The 22,521-nt window shown below is 40.8% G+C and overlaps 1 protein-coding gene and 1 long non-coding RNA gene across 4 annotated transcripts in view; one reads left to right on the forward strand and one right to left on the reverse strand.

Annotated features, from left to right (window-relative positions):
- SMC6 (structural maintenance of chromosomes 6) overlaps window positions 1-17,205 on the forward strand; it is a 76,011-nt gene extending 58,806 nt beyond the window's left edge. For all 3 annotated transcript variants that reach the window (XM_032353248.1, XM_032353247.1, XM_032353249.1), the window contains 7 exons: window positions 319-456; window positions 1,604-1,749; window positions 6,045-6,170; window positions 9,266-9,371; window positions 12,411-12,563; window positions 15,854-15,951; window positions 16,711-17,205. In XM_032353248.1, the coding sequence (XP_032209139.1) occupies window positions 319-456; window positions 1,604-1,749; window positions 6,045-6,170; window positions 9,266-9,371; window positions 12,411-12,563; window positions 15,854-15,951; window positions 16,711-16,825 (882 nt within the window). In that variant the 3' untranslated portion in view covers window positions 16,826-17,205. The remainder of the gene's footprint in view (window positions 1-318; window positions 457-1,603; window positions 1,750-6,044; window positions 6,171-9,265; window positions 9,372-12,410; window positions 12,564-15,853; window positions 15,952-16,710) is intronic.
- Window positions 11,474-15,295, reverse strand: LOC116596162. The gene is made up of 2 exons (XR_004288035.1): window positions 15,257-15,295; window positions 11,474-12,025 (listed from the first exon to the last, which is right to left on the reverse strand). It is a non-coding gene; the product is annotated as an uncharacterized LOC116596162 (long non-coding RNA).
- Window positions 17,206-22,521: the final 5,316 nt, after the last annotated feature.

Below are 22,521 nucleotides of genomic sequence, written 5' to 3' on the forward strand. Positions count from 1 at the left end.
ACTTGGATTGTCTTAAGTCTTTTCAGGCTTAACACTTTTGACTTTCCACAAAACTATCTTATTTCCCAAAATATAGTTGAAAGCACCATAATATGTGGAGACTTCATGTTAGGATTTGAATATAATAATGTGACTTCTTAATTTGTGGAAACCCTTCACTTCCATTCATACGCCTGGATCTGAGCACTGCCACTTGCCTCTGGAAGCAACATTAACAACCCTGTCCACCGTGTTATCAGTTAGTTTTGTACCTATGCTGGTAATTGTTTTTTTAAAACAATCTTTTCTTTAAAGATTATTTTGGCTTTCTTTCAACAGGATGAGTTAAACCTTGCTGATTCTGAAGTGGATAACCAAAAGCGAGGGAAGCGGCATTATGAGGAAAAGCAGAAGGAACACTTGGATACTTTAAATAAAAAGAAACGAGAACTCGATATGAAAGAAAAAGAATTAGAGGTTATCCAGCATTTTTCTTTTATGTTTTGTTTACCACCTCTGTCAGGGCTGTTAAAGTGTTTTCCTTAACGTCATCTTTCCAAATATAGACACGTTGTCTGATGAGTTATCTGTTCTGTGTAGCGACGGCTGTTTGAATCAGTGAGGCGCCCCACCACGGAGAAGGCTCTGGGTCAGGCAGCAAGTTTAATCTCATGCCTCGGAGTGATTTGGAAAGTGGCACTTGCTCTCAGCTACTCAACTCCTTACATGTCCAGCTTGGCAAGTGGACAGCAATTTTATGTCAGAAAAAGGCACCCCTTCCTCTGAGCAGCATGGGTGTGGACTGGGCTGAAATTCAGCTCTTGCTTCCTACACACCTTTTTTTTTTTTTTTTTTAAGATTTTATTTATTTATTCAATAGAGATCACAAATAGGCAGAGAGGCAGGCAGAGAGAGAGAGAGAGGAAGCAGGCTCCCCACCAAGGAGAGAGCCCAATGCAGGGCTCGATCCCAGGACCCTGGGATCATGACCTGAGCCGAAGGCAGAGGCTTTAACCCTCTGAGCCACCCAGGAGCCCCCCTACACACCTTTTTTAACAGCTGTCAGCAGCAGCCCTGTTTTTAGATGAGAAGTTGAAGGCAACCTTGGTGTAACTGGAAGAGATTCCAACTTTTCTTAGGAAAAGCCTTTAAACTCTGATCTCTTGTCTCACTTGTTTATGACTCACTATGTGGAATGTTGTGAATGTAAAATAAGTACTATATATAAAGGTGCTTTGAGTTTTTTAATATTTTATGAATATGAGGGTCTTTTTGTTTATGTTTTCAGTACTATTTGGTGTTCAGAGGCCATTCTAAAACACAGAAAGCAGTCTGCCACACTTTTCATAACTGCCACTTGAAATTGGTTTCACTAGGAAGATACGGAGATCTTACAAATTGCTAAAGTTGTGCATAGTAATGCAATTTTCTCTTGAAGCTGTATAGTCTAAACTCTTCTCAATGTAAGGCTTAAATAACATTGTTAGTAAAAGTAATCAAAATACATGTAAAAGTCTGATCCTAAGTTCAGAATTTTACTTTGCTTTTGTTGGCACAAGTAGTACAATTTATTACTATGTCAAAGAAAAGTTTTAAAGATATTAAACTTAAGATATAACCTTAGGAGAAAATGTCACAAGCAAGACAAATCTGCCCAGAACGGATAGAAGTCAAAAAATCTGCATCAATTCTGGACAAAGAAATTAATAGATTAAGACAAAAGATACAAGCCGAACATGCTAGTCATGGAGATCGAGAGGAAATAATGAGGTAAGTGGTTGGTCACTTTCCTGCTTTATTATTCATATATATTAAGTCATAAAAAATAAATGTTTATATGTAAATCTTAAGTTTGGTTTGAGTATTGCTATGGTATGGTCTGGTACCATAGCAATAGTTATAACCAAGCTCGTTTTTCATGTGTGTCATTCATAATAAACTAATGGGGCACCTGGGTGGCCCAGCTTGACCTCATGGGTTATGGGATTGAGACCCAGAGAGCCCAACATGGGGCTCTGCGCTCAGTGGGGAGTCCACTTAGGACTCGCTCTCCCTCTCCCTCCCCCCTCCCCCCAACACACACATTCTCTCTCTAAAATAAATACATCTTTTTTTTTTTTAACAAATCTTTAAGAAAAATAATTAACATTTTTTCTTCTGAACTGTAGGAAAACTCATTAGGGAATGATATTTTAACATAAATGCCATTTTTATACCTGTAAGATTCATATAGGAAAAATGTTCAGCTTCACAAGCAATTAAAAGAAATGCAAACCAGAACCATTAGAAGCCATTTTCATATATGTCAAGATGAAAAATAACGTGTCAGTCTCATGTCAGTGAGATTTCAGAGAAATGGCTATTTTTAGGTTAGTGGTAAGAATGGAAGCTCTGTGGGAGCCTGGGTGGCTCCGTGGGTTAAAGTCTCTGTCTTCCAGGTCAGGTCATGATCTGAGAGTCCTGGGATCAAGCCCCATGTCGGACTCTCTGCTCAGCAGGGAGCCTGCTTCTCTTCCCCTCTCTCTGCCTCTGCCTGCCTCTCTGCCTGCTTGTGATCTCTGTCAAAAAATAAATAAAATCTTAAAAAAAAAAAAAAAGAATGGAAGGTGTGTTAGTGTAGTGAAAGCACAGTTTCTCAAGCAAGACTACCTTGTTTTGAATTGCAGTTTTACTTCCAGTTATGGGACTTTTGCAAATTACCTAATCTCTCTGAACCTCAACTTGCTTGTCCGTAAGATAGGGAAACTATAGCTGTAGGGTGTTTATAGGGATTAAATGAGTTGGTCCCTAATGAACAATATTGGGATACATAAAATGTTAGCTGTGATTATTATTGAAGTTTTTCTGAAAAGCATTAAGGCAGCTTATGTCAAACACCTTCAAAAATTTCAATTTGGCCAAATAATTTTGTTATTATAATCCAAAACGAGAAAAGCTATTTGTGCCTGGGTATGTTTATTGTAGCAGTATTTATTTAAAGCTGGAAAATTAGGAATTATGTGCAACTATAGGATGCTGATTGAATTATAGTAGAAAATTACATCTGTTTAACTTTATGGAGAGCTTTTTATAATAAAGTTCAAGAACAGGAATGCTCTCAATTCTGTTTACAGAAACAGTGGAAAACAATTGGAGGAAACACAATCATAGTTAAGAGTAGTTTTTCTTTACAATAGATCAATACCTCACGTGTTTTGTTTTGCTCTTAAAGTATAATCTCCAGAAACCATAGGAGACTCTTAATCGTAGGAAACAAACTGAGGGTTGCTGGGGAGAGGCGGGGGTCACTGGGGGAGGGGCATTGAGGGCACGTGGTGTAGTGAGCGCTGGGTGTTATATAAGACTGATGCATCACTGAACCCTGCCTCTGCAACTAACAATACACTATATGTTAATTGGATTTAAATTTAAAAAAAATTTTTTTTAAAGTAAACATACATACACACAAATAAAGTATAATCTCCAAGTTTGTTTTTTTTCCAGAGAAGTTTTTCTTCAGTCCTTAGGAACTTGGCTTCTTCCACCACATTTACTGGAGGTCGAGGGGCAGAGCCCATGGGCCCACATCGGGGACGGGGGTGTTGGGTCCTATGGTCCCTCCCGAGAGGGTTGCCCGGCTGCCCTGCTGTGAAGAGCATGGCTCGCTCAGCCTTGTAGGCTCGCACCCAGCCGCAGAAGACACTCACTTGGGCAGTGTCCCTGATGCAGCAAATGAATGTCCTGAGTGAATAAGCAACTTAATAGCCTTATCCCGGGTTGTGCCACAGGCGAGGCTGGGGCAGTGGCCTTTTGTGGCACGTCCAGTATTATTCCTTCTTTTCTTGGTCATCTTGGAAGTGAGGACCCGTGAAGCCTGTCTACTTCCCTCTCCAGTCTCCTCTCTACCACTTTTCTCTCTCTTTTTACCTAATTAAATTTATTAAATACGTTTTCATCGTTTATGTAGATGCAAGGTAATGTGAGCATATTTGTTATTCTTCATTGTTGCCAGATACAAGAGGTAGTGCAGTAAATAAACTTCGACAGATTGCTTTCTTTGATTTAACGATACATTGTAGAGATCTTTTTATATCAGTACACAGGTATTTTCTCATTGCTTTTTATGATTACATGGTATTGAATCATCTCCTACTGATGGATAGTCGAATTCTAATCTAATCCCTGGCTGTTATAAATGATGGTCACAGTAAATAATTTTGTATATGTGTCTGATTGTGTAGTCAGATATTTTTATAGGATTGACTCCATTTTGGAAGACACCCTTCCTGGGACTGTGCTTGTTGGCACTCCTGAGGGCAGTGTGTCCGAGGGCTTGTTTCCCCTCAGCCTAAACTGTGTGATAACCTTAGATTTTTTTTTTTTTTTTTTTTTTTTGGCCAATGGGTAGATTTCCTTAAAGTAGAAGAAGAAGAGAAGAATATATTGCTCAATGTAATTTTAATTTCCGCTTCACTTATACTGAGTCTGAACATCTTTTCCTGCCTTAAGGACCATTTATTTATATCTTTTTCTGTGAACTTTTTATGTATTTCATTTTTCTTTGAGTATTTTTGATGTGAAGAGTGTATTTTTTCTTTTTCCAAAGGGCTGCATAGCTATTTGAAATTTTGGTTGTCTTATAATTAATTGCATCCTTAAGAACGGCCGTGTGAAGTAATCTGTTTTGTTTTGGCATGTTCAGAACTGTGTGTCTGTAGCTTTTGAATTTGAAGGGATAGTTCAGCCTGATAGAACATTCTTTTTCTCCTGACCATCTGTTTATGATGAGAGCTGTAACTTGTCCAGAATGTCAGATTCTGTCATCCTTTCCTTGGTGTACACTGTGTTTTTTTAATCCGTAGATTTACCTTATTTCTTAAAATTTCTTGTTTGTATTTTACTGGTACGTGTTTGCTGTGCTATCGTTCAGTTGGTTTTGCATAGCCTTTGTGGCAAACATGTTGTATGTCCTTTGTCTTCTAGTTATTCTGTCTCATCATGTTCTCCTTTTCCCCATGTTTTTGCGTTTCTCATTTCTGATCTCTGTGTCTGTGAGTGTTTTCTTTGTTGTCACTTTTCCGCTGTGCATCATCTCCTCACTCTGTCTTCATATCCTTGTTCTTTTTTGTCCATCCCCTTCCTCTCCCCTCGCTTGGGTTCTACAGGTTCTCACCCGCTGCCTCCTCTTACTTGGTTATCACCAGCTGTTGTTTACCTGTTCTCTGAGTACTTTGATTTCTCTATTCTTTCAGGTTTTTTATGTCTATTTTGAGGTGTCTCTTCCTGTGAGAACTTACATCATGTTCTGTTCTAATTTGTGGTTTTCAATTACAGTTTTCATCAGCTTTGTAACAGCCTTGTTTTGTTGAGTTTTCTTTGTCTGTAGGGGCCATGGTGCTGCTCTATCCCAAGCCTATTTCCATTAATATCTGTGTGTGGAGACTCTATCTGTGCCTTTTGTGTTACTCATTTTTTACATGGACTTTCCTGGCTGGGCATCTGAATGAGCTTGTGGTGGGGAGCTGTGGAGCCTTGGCCAAGGTTGCCTTTCAGACTCGGTCAACAACCTTCTCTCCTCTCCTCTTCCAGTGAGCTGTTGCCCTCTGCAATAGCACTTCTGAGGGACCCTGCCTTCTCTGCCTCTTTGACCTTGTCTTGTTCAGGCAGGTGTTGGCAGATCTTAATGCCCAGCTCTGTTCCTCTGTTCTTGCACTGGCATCTGTCACTCAGGGAAACATTTCTTGCCTTCTGGTATGATCCCTTCACTTTTAGAAGGTGTAGACTGGCTGGCATTTTCTACGATCTGCCACTCTGCCCCGTGCTGTTCCCCCCACCCCGGTACTTTCCTCACTTCCTCTGCCTTCTCCAGGACCTGGACTTTTCTCCTGCCCAGCCCTCTTCAGCTTCGGGACAGCACATGCTCATTCTGGGAGTACAGTTTGCCTGGAGACAGGACACCTGTGGTTGCTGGGCCCCTTAGCACTCCATGTACTCTCCCTTCTTCCCCATTAAATACATGAGATTTTACTTTTCTTTATGTTTCTTTGAATGACACTTACTGACTTAATATTTTTCTCATAAAACAGGCAGTATCAAGAAGCAAAAGAAACCTACCTAGATCTGGATAATAAAGTAAAGACTTTAAAAAGGTTTATTAAGTTGCTGGAAGAAATAATGACTCATAGATACAAAACATATCAACAATTTAGAAGGTAAGTGCATTTAAAAATATTGCCACATATTTTACATGTTCATATTTTCTTTGTTTTCACTTACCCCTTATAAATAATAAAATTAAATTGAAAGAACTTTACATGATTCAGTTAAAGAAGAAATTGCCAGGTCTTCCTTTATTGGCCAGTACTTAGGGTCCTGTCATTTAATCAGCAAATTCTGGACTAGAAGGGACTTTTTTATTTTTTAAATATTTTATTTATTTATTTGACAGAGAGAGATCACAAATAGGCAGAGAGGCAGGCAAAGGGGGAGAGAGGGGGAAGCAGAAACGCTGCTGAGCAGAGAGCCCAATGCGGGGCTGGATCGCAGGACCCTGAGATCATCACCTGAGCTGAAGGCAGAGGCTTAACCCTCTGAGCCACCCAGGCACCCCGTGGAAGGGACTTTTAAAGGGAGCTTATCCAGATTTTCTACTCCATTAGATACCCTTTACTAAGTAACTCAGAGACAGCTGTTCCATCTCTGCTCACATTGGTCCTTTGAATGGGAGCTCGCTGGCTTTGCAACAGCCTGTTGCACTCTGGGACACTGCATGTTGTTAAGGGATACAAGTTTTTGGGTTTTTTTGTTCGTTTGTTTTTTGTTTTTTAAAGGGATATAAGTTTTTGATGAGACCTGTTGAGGTGGTACTCAGTTTAGGATCTAATGGAATGGTGTGGCTCTATGGATGTAGACTCTGATTTGTTAACTGCTATGTCTCCAGTACCTGCTCCTGAGCCTGAAGTACAATAGAAAGTTGATAGATATTGGTGGAAAGAATGAACAAAAGATCAGAGAAACTGGATATTGTGTGTACCCAGAAATCTTCATATTCTCAGGGATAGATTGACCCTAATGAAAATCACAAACAACAGAAATAAACCAGAGGTCAGTTTAATAGGTAGGGATCGTCCTTGACCTACTTAGAGTCAAGGCAGTCCTAATCTCTGCACTTAACCTTTGTTTTCCCCAGTGACATTCCCCCAGTGACCTGCTTTTTACTTGTCTTTATACCCAAAACTACAATCCTGAGACTATAGAATTTTTTAAAAGTATCTAATATGTATGAGGAAATTCAGTTAATTCAATAAAGAGAAGTAGACTTTGCATGTGTCGTCATCTTCCTTAACTAAACTCTTGGTTGGTTTTTGAATGTGTGCTTCAGTTTTGTAAGCATTATTTTAGGACTTCACTTATATGGGATTTATTTTTATCCTTTTGAGGCTGCTTGTTAAGTCTCATTAGGTGGGACCTGAGCAGCTGGTTCAGGACCAACTCTTTCCTACCCGTGAAGCAATGCCCTTCAGAGTACTCCACGGACCCTTGTGAGTTAGAAGGCTTCTGCCTTCGGGAACTGGGACTATTCCTGGCTCCAGGTGACCTCTGGGGATTGCTTCTGCTGCACTGGGATGTTTGCTGCCCAGCTTCCCACATGCAGAGACGGTTCTCAGCTGGAGACTGTCTGTGCGCTGGGGTTCTCCCTGTGCTGCACTCTAGGCTTTGAGATCTAGAGCAGCTTGGCCTCCCCAGACGCCCGACTCTGTCTTCTCTAACAGGGAGACCTCCAGGCTCCGCCTGGGTTTCCACTCCCCTTTACTCCTTCTGTAAACAGTGATGTGGGACATCTGTAAGTCTCAGTTTGTTTGTTTCCTGTATTTTAGAGATCAGTTTGACTGCAATTGCCTGTACTGTCTGATGTTCAGTCTGAAAACTTGTTTAATTTATTCTCTCCAGTGTTTTTGGACACGTCAAGCTAGGACTATATCCGATACCTATTTCTCCATCTTTTTCAGAAGCAGTGGGGTTTGCTCTTATATTGTTATCCAGAAAATTTATATTTAAAATATTTTCTGTGACAGTACTCATCTTATAGTTTATTATCTTGATATGTTTCTTCACCAGTGACTTGTTTTATCTTCTTTACCGAGTCTTAAGAGTAGAATAAGAATGATCAAATTTTTAAAAATTGTTTATCTCTTTACACGGAAGAGATTGCCATTTTATGAATCTCTCTTAGACATCTCATGTATGGAAGCAATTAAAGAATACTTATCAGTAGTGAAAGAAAGAAACGTTTACAGAAAATTCTGAAAACCAGCTAGCTGTGGTTGCTGTGTCACAAAAGAAAACTCAAGCTATCAGTATTTTCTGGGGGTGGAAATGCAACGTAGTTTAGCAAGGAAATTAGGAGGGATAATAATAAAATGATAGTTACTCTGAAGAAATGAACATTGGGCTCATTAAGGAGCAGAGATGTTAAGAAAGATACCAAGTCTCCTTCTATCTAGATCTTATTTTCTATACCATTCCCCCTTTGGAGAAATGGCTGCTTCCAGAGCTGGGCAGAGAAAGTACAGATGAGCCTCTTGCTATGCCAGAAAGTCAGTGCTCCGAAGGAACAGAATCATGATGCAAGGACCTAAGAGGCAGCCTCAGGAGGCTCCCACTGGCCAGACCTGGGCCCGTTTGAGGCAGGAATGGTTGGTAACCCCGTGAATAAAATAAGAATCTTTGACTCCATCCTGATACATAGAAAAGTGAATAAATAAATAATTGAGGAAGAAGGGAAAGGTGCTTGTTACAGTGGAATGCCATGTGATAAACGGAATCTGCATTGTTCTAGGCTGTGGGTAAGGCATCATGGGTACAGAACGATAAAGAACTTGCCCTCACCCTTAGTATCTCCATAAATCGAGAGGAGACATGCAGATGATTAGGCCATTTATTTATTATCTTAACACTACTAGAGTTTACTCTCAAGGACAAGATTTATGTCTTCTGTATTAGGGCGCTGCCTCATATAAATTGTTTGAATTAATTGATATATTCACATGGATTGGCTGTAATGTAATAGAATTTATTAAATATGTTTGTTTATTATAAAAGGAAATGACGTGGTAAAAATGTGGGGACAAAAAATATAAAGATGAGGGGGAAAAAATCTTAAAATCCTACCTATTACCTGGACAACGAGAGTTAACATTTTGGCATATTTCTCTCTGGTCTTACACGCTGGTTTAAAGATCATGCTGAATATACAGTTTTTATATATTTATAGTCTTTTTAATGGGCCCCATTTCTTTACTCCAAGGTGTTTGACTTTACGATGCAAATTGTACTTTGACAACCTACTGTCTCAGCGGGCTTATTGTGGAAAGATGAATTTTGACCATAAGAATGAAACTCTGAGCATATCAGTAAGTGTCTTAACTCTTTGTATGCTAATTATTAAGGGAATTAACTGCTGCATTTCTTTTGATAATACATTGATAAGCTTTAACCTGTTGTGTTTGGAAAACAAAAGAACTTACTTTTAAGTTAAGGCTAATGTTTGCCAGAGTGTTGAAAATTGAATCCATCTCACTAGCTAACGCTGCCATGGTACCCTCCCCACCTCAGACAACCACCAAGAAAATGACTAGGAATTTTATTTGCAGTGGCAAATGTTAATTAACCCTCTTTCTACTCCACAGGTTTCTTTTTAAAATTCATGTAGCATTTTAAATTAATGTGGGCTGTTATAGAAAGTCCATGGACTCTGGAAGTCACTATAGGAAACCAAGAAAGATTTCTCAGAAGCACATTCTACTCCTTGTCATTGTCTTTGCACTTATTTCTGAAGGTGTCTGTAGATCCAGCCTTTTTTGGAAAAACAAAGCCACCACATGCAACTTTGCAGAGACTGTGTGTGTGGATTCTTTCATGGGCGCATGCGTTGGAAGAGGGAGTGTGGGAGACAGCATTAAAAATTATGTATATAGGTGGTCAGAAGCAACCACCGCTCTAAGTAATTGGGGCAAAATTTTGAAGTAATTGCTTACTGCTCTCAGTTGCCGTAAATTTTATACTTCATTTTGATAGTTAGAATAAATGATAACTTACAGTACATCTATATAAGACTCATATAATTTTTTAAGAAATAATAATTAAAGAATGATAATGTATTTTAAAATGGTCCAAAAGCTTAAAAAGGAACTTCATAAAGTATCCAAGTGGTGAATAAGTGCCTGAAAAAGAATTCATTATCATTATTCATCCAAAAAATATGAATTTGGGCCAACTGGTGGGCTCAGTTAAACATCTGACTCTTGATTTCAGCTCAGGTTATGATCTCAGGGTGGTGAGATCCAGCCCCACATCAAACTCCATGCTCGGCAGGGAGTCTGCTTAGGGATTCTGTCTCTCCCTTTCCCTCAGCCTCTCCCCACTCTCCCTCTGTAAAAAAAAAGAAAGAAAAAAGAAAAGTACGAACTTATACCATAATAAATGTCTATCATACTGCTACCAGTGTGACCAAAAAGAGCCACGCTGCAAACATCTTGTGCTGGTGAGCACTTGGAACACCCGTACCTTGGAACTTGGAACTTGGACTTGGAACTTGGAACACTCGTACCTTGTCAGCAGGTGTAGAATTTGATAGAACTAATTTGGAGACCTGTCAGGCAGTGTTTATGAAAGCAATTCCACTCTTCAGAACTCTTCAAAAACTGATAAAAATTCACCTGATTAAATGGTGATGAGTAAAGTCAGAATAGTTGGGGCGCCTGGGTGGCTCAGTCATTGAGTGTCTGCCTTTGGCTCAGGTCATGATCCCAGAGTCCTGGGATCGAGCCCTGCGTCGGGCTCCCTGCTCGGCCAGAAGCCTGCTTCTCCCTCTCCCTCTCCCATTGCTTGTGTTCTCTGTCTCACTGTGTCCCTCTCTCTGTCAAATAAATAAATGAAACATTTTTAAAATAATACATTATATGTTAACAAAATTAAAAATAAAAATAAAAATAAATTTTAAAATAAGTAAAATAAAAAAGTCAGAATACTTGTTACCTTTTGGATTTGTAGTGACTGGGAGAGAACACAGGGAATCTGCCGGAATGCTGGAAGTGTTCTGTGTCTTGATCTGAGTAATTACCCAGGCAACTGAGCTGAAGACTTAAACTTTATCTTCCTTACTCTATATAAATTATACTCTAATAGAAATGGAAAAAAGGAGAAAATATTAGGAGTGTTTGGATAATTTATTCCCAGATCTAACTGTACGGGACAACTGAAGCGAGCCCCTTGGACATTATCACCCCGTTATTCAAAAAGAATATTACTGTTCTTAGGGTCCTTTCGTTCTCTAGTCTTCATTTTACAAATAAGGAAACTGAGACCAAAGTCCCATGACAAGTTAGTAATAGATCGGAGTACAATTTAGTTCTCCACAATTAGTCTAGGGTTTCATTTATTAGATTGATACAAAATGCAGTTTTGGAGCAAAGGACCGCATCCTGTTAATTTAGTTCTTGCTTTTATGTGGGTAGTTTGGTTGGTTGGTTGGCTTGATTTGGCTTTTTATTACGGAGTTTCTTTTTCATTTGGATTCTCCCAGATTCAGGTTTACGGATGATAAATTAAAATTTCTGTGTATGTTTAAATTCAGATTTTTTTATAACCCTTTTATAAATGAATGCTAATTGAGAGGCACATAATTTTCAAATAGTGGATGAGATAAATATGCGAAGCTATGTGTTTGCTAAAACTCATATGGTGAAACTTCATGATGGACAAGCTGATGGTGCCTTATGGGTATATACGAATGTCTGGATTTCTGTCCAAATAAAATAGAATTCCTTCTAATGTTATTTTATACTGTCTCCCCAGGATATTGTGTGAAAGTTTGTTATTAATTTTATTAATTATTTTATCATTATTCCTCTGAGCCCTTACTTAGAGGAATTTTTTAAAGAGATTTTACATGTTTCAGTTAGTTGCTGCTGATATTCCTTGGCCAGTGTGAGCCTCTTTAAGTTGGTCCTGTTGTCTTCTTGACATTCAGTAATTACCTTTAAAGCAGCTTAGCCACTAGATGTCACTGTCATTCAAATAACAAAAGATTATTTTAGCCCGTAGCAAATGCTTAAAGAAAGCAAGCGATCTCATGCACAGTAGCACTGAAAATAATAAAATACTTAGGAATAAATTTAACCAAGGAGCTGAAGATCTGTACACTGAAAACATAAGACATTGATGAAGGAAACTGAAGAAGACACAAATAAATGGGAAGATAGCCCACATTCATTAATCACAATTAATTAATATTGCTAAATACATGTCATTTCCAAATCACTAAATGATTTTGGGTTTTTTTGTTTTGTTTTTGTTTTGACTGTAAACCCATTCTTTTCTAATGCTAGCCAACCTTTCTGTAAAGAATTTAGTCTGACTTTTGCTCCACTTTGTTTTTTAACTCATTCAAGGTTCAGCCTGGAGAGGGAAACAAAGCTGCTTTCAACGACATGAGAGCCTTGTCCGGAGGAGAACGTTCTTTTTCCACAGTTTGCTTCATTCTTTCTCTGTGGTCCATTGCTGAGTCTCCTTTCCGATGCCTGGATGAGTTTGATGTCTACATGGTAGTGTTACATTTTGAATTCTCCAAGTTTTGTTGTTGGAAATATGTATTTTGAAAGGAAGCAGTTCCCTCTTTAGTATTACCCACAAGAGAAGGGATCCTGCCCTGACACTTTAGTCCAGGAGAGGTGGTAGGGAATAACTTAAGAATTTCCGTCTGTCCTCAAAGGCCGGTCCTGGGCTTCCGGCTCGTCCCTAGCCTGTCTCGACCTTCCATTTCACAGGGCTAAGCATTTCCCAGCACCTGCTTGGGCCGGAAGAGCAGCAGATACCACACAATGGGCAGAAACATTTGAACTGGAAATTACAGACCTAGGTTTGAGACCTAACTTCTGCAGAGGACTTTGGGCCTCAGTTTCTTCATGCATAAAATAACATCATTAATCCCCCCCATCTCACAGCGTTACGGGGAGACGCTCCAGTCTGACGTGTAAATGCACTTCCGATGGCAGAGGGAGCGTGAGGCCTCACCAGCCAGCTCTTAACCATGCTCTGTACTTCTTCATGACGTATTCTTTCCTAAACCCACCGTCATCTGGGTCTAGACTATGATACTCCAGCAAAACTTGCTTAGCGAGGATCATCAATGAAGTTTTAGTATTATTTTAATTCTTTGAAGGATTTGGTACCAGAGACACATCCTCCATTTCCTATAAAGTGTCTTCTTGCCAGTTTCTGCTCTCCTCTTTTCTGGTCTTTTGTGTTCCAAGCTGCCTCCCCTAATGCCGTTGCCCTTAAATGTGTGAGGTCCTCTCGGTTTTTTATACTGTTGTTCATTTTCCTGGATACCATACCCTACCTACGCCTACACACTAAACACACGCACACACACACACACACACACACACACACACAGTCTCCAACACTACCACCTACATCTGGATACCAGCAAATCTGAGTGTCTCCTCCTGACCCCTCTCTTGCGCTCCAGACCTATATGCCCAGCCATTGCTAGACGTCGTCAGGCACAACCGTGCCTCAGACTCTGCAAGTCTACCACTCAGCCTCTTCCTTTTCCTGAATCCCCTACTTTGATTGCTGGCAAATTGCTGTTTCCTACGTGGTTACCTCTCACTGCCAGAACTTTGATGTATCTGTGATCCTTCCTTCCTTTTTACTTGCCCATCATGTCTGACTCCACGTCTCTGCTCCTTCCTGTTAGCTTGGCTCTGTCTCCTCACCCTGTCTGTCATGACTGCCTCCTATCCAGACTCCCAGAGTTCAACCTTCCTTCTTCTGTGGTCCCTCCCTCACTGTTTTGCCAGGTTTATATTTCTAAAATGAATCTGATCATGGTCACTTGCTTGTTTCGAACTCTGTGGTGGTGAATTATCTTATCCGGGATGAATGTTTACTTCTTTGGGTAACTGAGATGCTACATGCCCCTACTTCTGTGGCCATCCTAAGCTACTTGTGATTTTCCAAACACTGTGTCCCTGCCTTTTGTGCTCTTCTTTGTGTTTGTCAGAATCCCACTCCTCTTTCCAGACTTGGTTCGGATGTGACCTTTATACAGCCTCTGTGACCACCAGGCAGGATTTAAGAACCTCTCAGAGCTCCCTTGGCACCACCCCACACCAATTCATACTATTATTTTTATATTTTATAATGTAAAATGTATTATTATGTAATTTTATATTATATACATTTTACTATTATGTATCTTACACATTTTCATCCTGATGTTACCAACTATGTCTTGATGATATTTCTACCTGCCTGATGCCTACCTAGTCCATAATAAATACTCACAAAGTGCTCATTCGTGGACTTCATACCTGTGACTTGTAAAATCCACCCTTCAGTGTCATTTTTCCCCTGCGATAACATTGCTACAGTTGGTTAGAAATTCTCTGAGAACTGGTTTCAGAACTAATCCACAAACCACAGAAGAGGACTTGTTCTAACCAGGTGCTCATTTTGTTTGAAATGCCATTTTGCAGTCTTATCACCCATCTGATTTGTCAGATTTAATTCCGATAACTTCTTTCTCTTTCAGAAACTTAGAGGTTCTTAATCAGAATGGCATTTTGCCTCACTGGAATTAACTGAGAAAAATGTACCCAAGTTCTGAAAACCAATCAGAAACAAATGCGTATATTTTGGTGGTTTGGCAGCTTTGTTACTAAATGATAGGCCTCCCCAGGGCAATGTTGTGAAAAGACAGCATCTGCTTGTGCCAGCTCTTGTTATTTTTGTTAACTTTAAGTGAGATTGCTTTACAGATACGCCGGAGGGAAGAAATTATGTAATCCAAGCCACTGAGCAGTGTAACCAGGATGCTGGTCTGCCTCCAAAACCGTGTGTCCTGAAGCCCATGCCATCCTCCACACACAGTTTCAGACAGACCTTTAAAAATATATGCCTGTAAACACATTTGGTTATGTTTTCAACTTTTCGTTTTCAAGATACTTTGATTTTTTTTTCTTTCACAGTTATTTATACTCAGAAAATGTAAGCCCACAGTTTTAGTTTTCAAAACCTGTTACAATGAAGCATTGTTTTTATATACACTGATATGCTATTTAACTTACTTTAAAGATTGAGTCGAGGAACTGGTTTATAAATTTTAATTGGTTCAGGGCACCTGGGTGGTTCAGTCTGTTAAGTGTCTGCCTTCGGCTCAGGTCATGATCCCAGGGGCCTGGGATCAAGCTCTGAGTCCGGCTCCCTGCACAGCTGGGCGCCTGCTTACCTCGCTCTCCCTCTGCCTGCTGCTCCCGCTGCTTGTGCTTGTGTGCTCTCTCGCTCTCTCTGTTGCTCTCTCTCTCTCTGTGTGTCAAATAAATAAATGAAATCTTTAAATAAATAAATAAATAAATAGGTTCACATTGTATGCATTGTAGAAAGTGATGGGGTAGGGACAGAGGTTTTAAAACATCCTAATCATTGAGGGGAATTTTGAGAGAATTTAGTAACTTTATAGCTGTCACTTGATATTGTTCTCCTGAGGGATTAATTACTATTACTGTACAAATTAGATCCATTCTCTAACATTTCGTTTTGTCTTTGGAATATTTGCAGGTTATTTTAATTGCTAAGTGTATTTGAGGGAGGGAGCTGTATTTACAAATAAACCTGACTGTAGAAATTACCTGGAAGATACGTACATTCAGTTATTTTCCCCTAATAGTTCTGGATACTGTCTTTCCCTGTACGGATAGTTTGGCATCACATGTAAGGTAGTAGCCGATCCTGGACAAAAGTGTGGGGTTTTTGTCGAGCGGCCAGCAAAACGCTGCTTTTGCAGGAACATGACTGATGCAGCAGCGATCCTAACTTTGTTCTTCAGGACATGGTCAACCGGAGGATTGCGATGGACATGATACTCAAGATGGCAGATTCCCAGCGTTTCAGACAGTTCATCTTGCTCACCCCTCAGAGCATGAGGTAACTTCAGAAAATTCTTCTGTGAATATATAAATCAAGTATATAAAAGGAAGAAATAAATTTCTTGTAATCTCAAGTTTTTAAAGGCAAATACATAAGACAATAGAAAGAAAAATCAGTTCCAATGTCAGGAGATTTAAGATAGTTTTTCCTTTTTAAATATTTAAAATTTTGTTGGTGTTATCTCCCATAACAGAAGCAAGTTGATGTGTATATGATTATTGAATTGTTACTATTTCTAATTTGACTCTGTTCCTTTGTGGTTACGATCAACTAATAAAGTAATTTCGGTAATTCTCTTTAGACTAAAGACAAAATTCATAATTTCCCTAGTCTTGGCTCTTCTCCTGGTGACTTACTGCTACTAGTCTTTCTAACTAAAGAACTCTGTTCTGTAGCCAGTCTGCAGGGGTTGTGGACGTACAAGGTGTCAGACATTGTGTCCCTGCCTCTAATGTGGTCACTTGACCCCATGGGGATTGAAATTTATGAAGTTAATGATCGAGAATAGTCAGGTAACTGCTTCCTGGCTAGACAAGAATAAGAATTAGAAATAGCTGGGATATAAATCTCTTTTTCTTTTTCTTCTAAACTGAAAGCCCACAGCACTTAGCAGGAAGTTAATTTTTCAAAATGAAAACAAATTATTTCTTCATTGCAAATTATATTTCTCCTAGAACTCCAGATAGTCAGCAGTAGAATTTTTTTAATGTGAAAAAATTTTCTAGTAATCTGCGTAATTAATTTTGCTTTTTCTAGTTCACTTCCATCAAGTAAACTGATTAGAATCCTTCGGATGTCTGACCCTGAAAGAGGACAAACTACATTGCCCTTCCGACCTGTGGGTCAAGACGAAGAAGAAGACCGAAGCTGATCTGTAACCTCCTGCACCACGTCCTCATGTTGAAGGATTTGTAAAGGGAAACAGATGCAGGAGTATTTGATGAAATAAAATGAAACTGGAGATAATCTGAAATAAAAGAAACTCCTTTATATATCTGGCCCCAATAAAATATGTAAATAGTTCTAGAAAGGCTACTATAACAAGCAATTTAAAATTTCTGTTACTTTGAGGAAATTAATTTCATAGTACTGGTTTTAAATCTTTTTTTAAGTTTGCTTTTTTTTAAACATCTACTTTTATAGATTGCTTTTCAGAAGTAAAATTTTGTACATATGTACATGTACATATCTGTTTAGTTTGGGTTCATTTCTATGGTATTTTGTAAGAATTACAATAAAAGTTTGAGTACCCGATTATATTTAGTTTTGTTTTCCAGAATATCACATTCTCATTGCGGGTGTTGGGGTACACAGGGGGTCGTGGACAGGGATCAGTTTGCAGTGGATTTATTGTCTGTTTTGCTTATTAATTATGAGGGACCCGCACAGGACTATAAAATATAGCTCAGAATTCCTGCACAGAGCATTTTGTATCATTAGAGATACAACTATGGATTTGGGCTCTGCTTTTAATGATCATAATTCATTCAGATTTCGGATGCTGTCTCTGTGGCACTCAGAAGGAGCAACAGAGCACCAGCGCTCTGACCCGGAGCCTTTCTCAGTCCTTTAACTCGCGTCCACCCAAGTAAGCATCTCTAACCCGTGTCACAGTGGGATTGTGACACAGCACCACACCCTGACCTGCTTGCCTGGTTTCAAACCCCTCTGTCCATGGGCCAGCACTCTTGGCTCAGGTCGGGCTCAGCTGAGAGGACCCAGGCTGTGGAGAAGGACTGGGAAAACTGGGGCTCGCCCTGGAGCAGGAAAGCAGCGCAGAGCCAGAGGCCAATGTGCGGATGGTGAGCTGACATCCGTATCATTAAAGACACATCCTGATTGTAGAGTTGAGTGTGCTTCTTAGCATGATAAAATATAGCATATTGTAGGAAATGGTATTTATTGACTTTTTTTTTTAGAAGGCTTGACTAAGACTCCCACCCGCCTGTGTTCTCTTTGATACTAGGGTAAGTGCTAAATTTTTAAAAGACAGACTTGGCTATCCAAGAAGCGTTCCCTGTATTGCTAGCAATAAATATTTATGTAATTGAAAAGGAAGCATTTTAAGGAAAAAAAAAGCAGTATTGTAAAAGCAGCAGCACTTCTATTGTTACTAAGAAAAACCGGATTTTGTTTTTTATTTTAATAGGCAGGGGGAATCTGATTAACCTTAAAGTGAGATCAGTTGGCAAATGAGAAGCCCTAAAATCTGTGCTTTTCCTAATTAAAAATTAACAGAAAGAGGTATGCTGAAAGTTAATAAACATCTCCCATACCGATATGATGTCTGACCTTGTAAAGATATAACTAGTTTGTATCAAAACTATTTTTTAGCATACGTGTGCTTTTTCAAATAAAGAATGAAATAGAATATACCAAATGCATGTTAGCTAAGTAATTTTAGTGTCTGAATCTTTGTGATAGTTTTTGAACATTACAATTCTGAATACAGAATGGAAAATAACAATCCTCAGGTATCCGAACACCTTTTGTGAAGAGTCGAAGGTGATTCATTGCTTTAGCCTCACAAAGTTTTGGTTTCAACTATCATAAGTGAAAATATCTCCAACTGATGTTCTAATTAATAATAAGACTAATTAGAGTAATAGAAGAAAAAGGTTTTTTTTTTTTTTAAAATATATGCAACTTCTAGAAATAAAACTTGAAATGTGTATGTATTGAGTGACTTCACATCATGCAGAGGGTTCCCCGGCCCCTGGTTTAGTCAGGACTGAGCTGAGTGAGGAGATCCCAGGAAACAAGGGCCACCTGTTCCCTTGGCCTCTTCAGTCCTACCTTCCCAAATCCGTGGGGTGGACATGATTAAGAGCGTTCTCCAAATGACAGATGTGATGAGTTGTAGTAAACCAAGATAGAAATAGAGCTACTCAAACCGATAATTAACACTAAAGATTCAGGCACTGCCTTCTTTTTTCTTAAGTATTTTCACTTCTCTCCATCCCATCCTCAAGTGCTGCTTCCCGCCCGCCCCAGCCCCCGCCTTCCCCTCTTCACCTCACACGTCTTCAAGATGTCCAGAGACCAAAATGCTTCAATTCTGGGTGAGTAACTGTTGTCTGGGACTCGGGCTGGATCAGAAGTGTCGCTAGCCGTGCTGGAGACCAAGTGATCCAGATTTCCCGTGAAATTAGTTCGGGTTATCATGACCCGAGTCTGTGACGAGCTGGTTAGATTTAGGACTGTTTCATCAACAAAGATGCCTATACTTTGACCAACTCAGATTTTCCAGAGAATTGGTTTGAAATTTCGAGTTCTAAAAGTTTAAACAGTAACTGATACCTCATGACTTGAACTAAGTGACTGTGTACAGAAAGATACATCAAAATATTATTTAATAAGAACAGTGTTTGTTCTTTAGAGAGTGGTAAAGTTATGTGGATATAAATGAGCTATTTCTTTGAGTCAGCAAATGATGTTTTCTTCATTATTTATAATGTTGACACCTAACCTATTGCATTTTGGCTAAGGCATCAGGATAGATTCCACAGAAACTAAGAGGGCCTGAGAATATTCATTGATCAGCGCGCTTAAGAAAGCTGTTGCTGCCTGACTTTCTCAAGTATAGGAATGTAGATAATTACTTCATTCAGAAATGACGAAGTTCCTGCCACGTGCGTGCTTGCAACAATTTAAAGCACGGGGAATACTACTGTGAGTAATACCGGATCTGCCCTCGGGGAGCTCAAAGTCTAGTCCAGGGAAACATCTACTGTCTATAATTCTCGAGAACAGTAATTGCTGTGTGTGATAAAGCAGGGTGAGGAGTTGAGCGGAGGGGGTGGTGTCTCAGTAGTGTCGAGGGAAGACTTTGCAGAAGTGAATATCTAAGCAGAGCCGAAATGAGCGAGAGAACGAGCTGTGGGAAGACCTGGGCAAGGGTTCCAAGCAGGGGACACGAGGGCGGAGGCCGTAAGTGAGAGTGGACTTCATGCCCAGGGGTCGTGAGGCCCATGTTGGCAGAGCTCAGCGAGCAGAGGGGATGAGGAGCAGAGTCAGGCAAAAGGAAGCCGAATCATTCGACATCTAGTAAGTTTTCAGACCTGGTCTAGTCAGCATACTCGAATAATCTCTGGCTGCTGTGAGACTAGGTTAGGATTGGAGTCTGGCCAACCAGAGCAAGCTTTGGCAATGGTCCAGGTAAGAGGTCATGGTGACTTGGGCCGAAGTAGGTAGAAGCGTTCGAGTGGAAAATGAGGCAGTGGGATTTGCTGGCAATACTACAGAGCGGGGAGGGGCGAGAAATCAAGGGCAGTTGTTCCGGGGCCCAACAAGTGTAAGAATGAGTGTGCCGTTCACAGGGAAGATGCGGAGGTGGGGGCAAGGGCACTGGTACTTGGTGCGTTAACGTCACACTGGTGAGTGTAAGAATGGAAAACAATAACGTGACTTGAAGAGTCTGGAAATTACATTTCGCCAGCAAGATGCTGGGGAAAACCCGAATTGTGTGCCCAAAATATTGGAGAAGCTTAATTGCTTACAAGAAAGGAGCTCGGGGGGGGGGGCAAAAAAATGGGGCACCTGGGTGACTCAGTGGGTTAAGCCTCTAGCCTCGGCTCAGGTCATGATCCCAGGGTCCTGGGATCAAGCCCCACATTGGGCTCTCTGCTCCGCGGGGAACCTGCTTCCTCTTCCCTCTCTGCCTACTTGTGATGTCTGTCTGTCAAATAAATAAATAAAACATTTTTTAAAAAAAGGACCTCAGGGAACCCATGTTATTTTACTTAGAGCTCTTTAGCTATCAGTTTCTTGCTATTCTCCTACCCATCCTTTGCCTTGAGGCTCTCTGAAGACATCTGTTTAAGCATGTGTTTTACCTGTTGGCATGCGTTCCAGCCAAGTGGAGGAAATAAGCATCTGGCCTCTTTTTAAGAAAGAAGTCCGCATTGTTCATTCAGAGACTCCTGAATGAGTGAGTTACAGGAAATCCAAAGTCTTCCAACAAGAGGATTCCCTTATAAAAAGCAAGAGTGGAATCTAACTCCCTTGAATATGGATGGGTCTGTGACTGTCTTGTCATCAGTAAAATGCTGTGGAAGTGATCCTTCCTGACTTCTGAGGTCAGGTCAGAAAGATCTACGAGACCTCCAACCTCTTCGCCGGAGTACTTGTGCCGGAGTCTGACACTGTGAACATCGTGAGCGCCAGGGCGCCTGAGTGGCTCAGCCGGCTGGGTGTCTGCCTTCCGCTCGGGTTGTGATGCCAGTGTCCTGGGATCCGCGAGCCCCGTGTAGGGCTTTCTGTTCAGTGGGGTGCCTGGTTCTCCCTCTCCCTCTGCCTCCTGCTCCCCCTGCTAGTGCACACACACTCTTCCTCTCTCGGTCAAATAAATAAATCATAAAAAAAAAAAAAATCGTGTATGCTAAGGCCACCATCCTGTGAAGAAGCACAAACTAGGCCAGGGGGAGGAGACCTGAGACCACAGGAAGAAAGAGGCCGGCCAGACCCTGGCTGCTCCAGATCCGGAGCCACAATCACCCACACCAACCTCTCACAAACTACTGACCCTCAGAAACCAGGGAAGTAACAAAATGATTGTTTCTGTTTGTAGCCATGACGTTTTGGGGAGCAGTTACTGTGGAGCACCAGCAACTGAACCGCGCCCATTACTCCTCCACCCACGCCTGGAAACGATTCTGATGTGACGGTTCCTGTCCTTTTATGAAACTTTAGTGTTCTTCCTGTGAGAACGAATTTTTCGTTTGTATATATTATACTGTGCTTAAGATTTTGTTTCTATTTTCCCCATTCAGCATTTAAGAGAGCTTTGTCTGGGGCGCTGGGTGGCTCAGTCAGTTAACTGTCTGCCTTCGGCTCAGGTCATGATCTCCGGGTCCTGGGGTCAAGTCCTGCATAGGGTGCCCGGCTCGGCAGGGAGTTTGCTTCTCCCTCTCCCTCCGGCCCTCCCCTCTCTCAAGCTCTTTCTCTATCTCTATCTCACTCCCTCTCTCAAATAAAATCTTTAAAAAAATTAAAAGTTATGTCCATGTTGCTGTGTGTGCGTCAGTCTCTTGCCTCCAGCCAGCGTGTAGTACTCATAAGGCTCACTGACCACACTGTACTTACCTAGTCCTCTAGTAGTGAACCACCAGATTGCCTGCAGTTCCCACAAAGAGGTGTCACAGACATCTTGGAACACATCCTCTCATGACCCTCTGGGAGAGCCTTTTGGGGCAGTACACCCAGAAGTGGGAGTGCCGCCTCTCAGGGCACATGCCCCCTTATTCTAGCCAAGCGCCTGGACAACTTGTCAGCCTCCTGGTACCCCATCTATACTACCAGTGCTGTGCTCACCTGCTGGCCCAGTCTCCACATTTTATTTATGAAAAGAACTAGGTGGGGAGCACTGGGAGGCTCGGTTGAGTATCCATCCAACTCTTGGTTTCAGCTTAGGTTGGGATCTCCTGGGTTGTGGGAAATAGCCCTTCTCGGGCTCCATGCTCAATGGGGAGTCTGCTTGAAGATTCTCTCTCCCTCTGTCCCTTACCCCACTCGTGTGCATTCTCTCTCTTTCTGAAATAAAATCTATCTTTAGGGGAAAAAAAAAAA

The sequence above is a fragment of the Mustela erminea genome, chromosome 7 (genome assembly GCF_009829155.1).
Source record: "Mustela erminea isolate mMusErm1 chromosome 7, mMusErm1.Pri, whole genome shotgun sequence".
Taxonomy (NCBI): domain Eukaryota; kingdom Metazoa; phylum Chordata; class Mammalia; order Carnivora; family Mustelidae; genus Mustela; species Mustela erminea.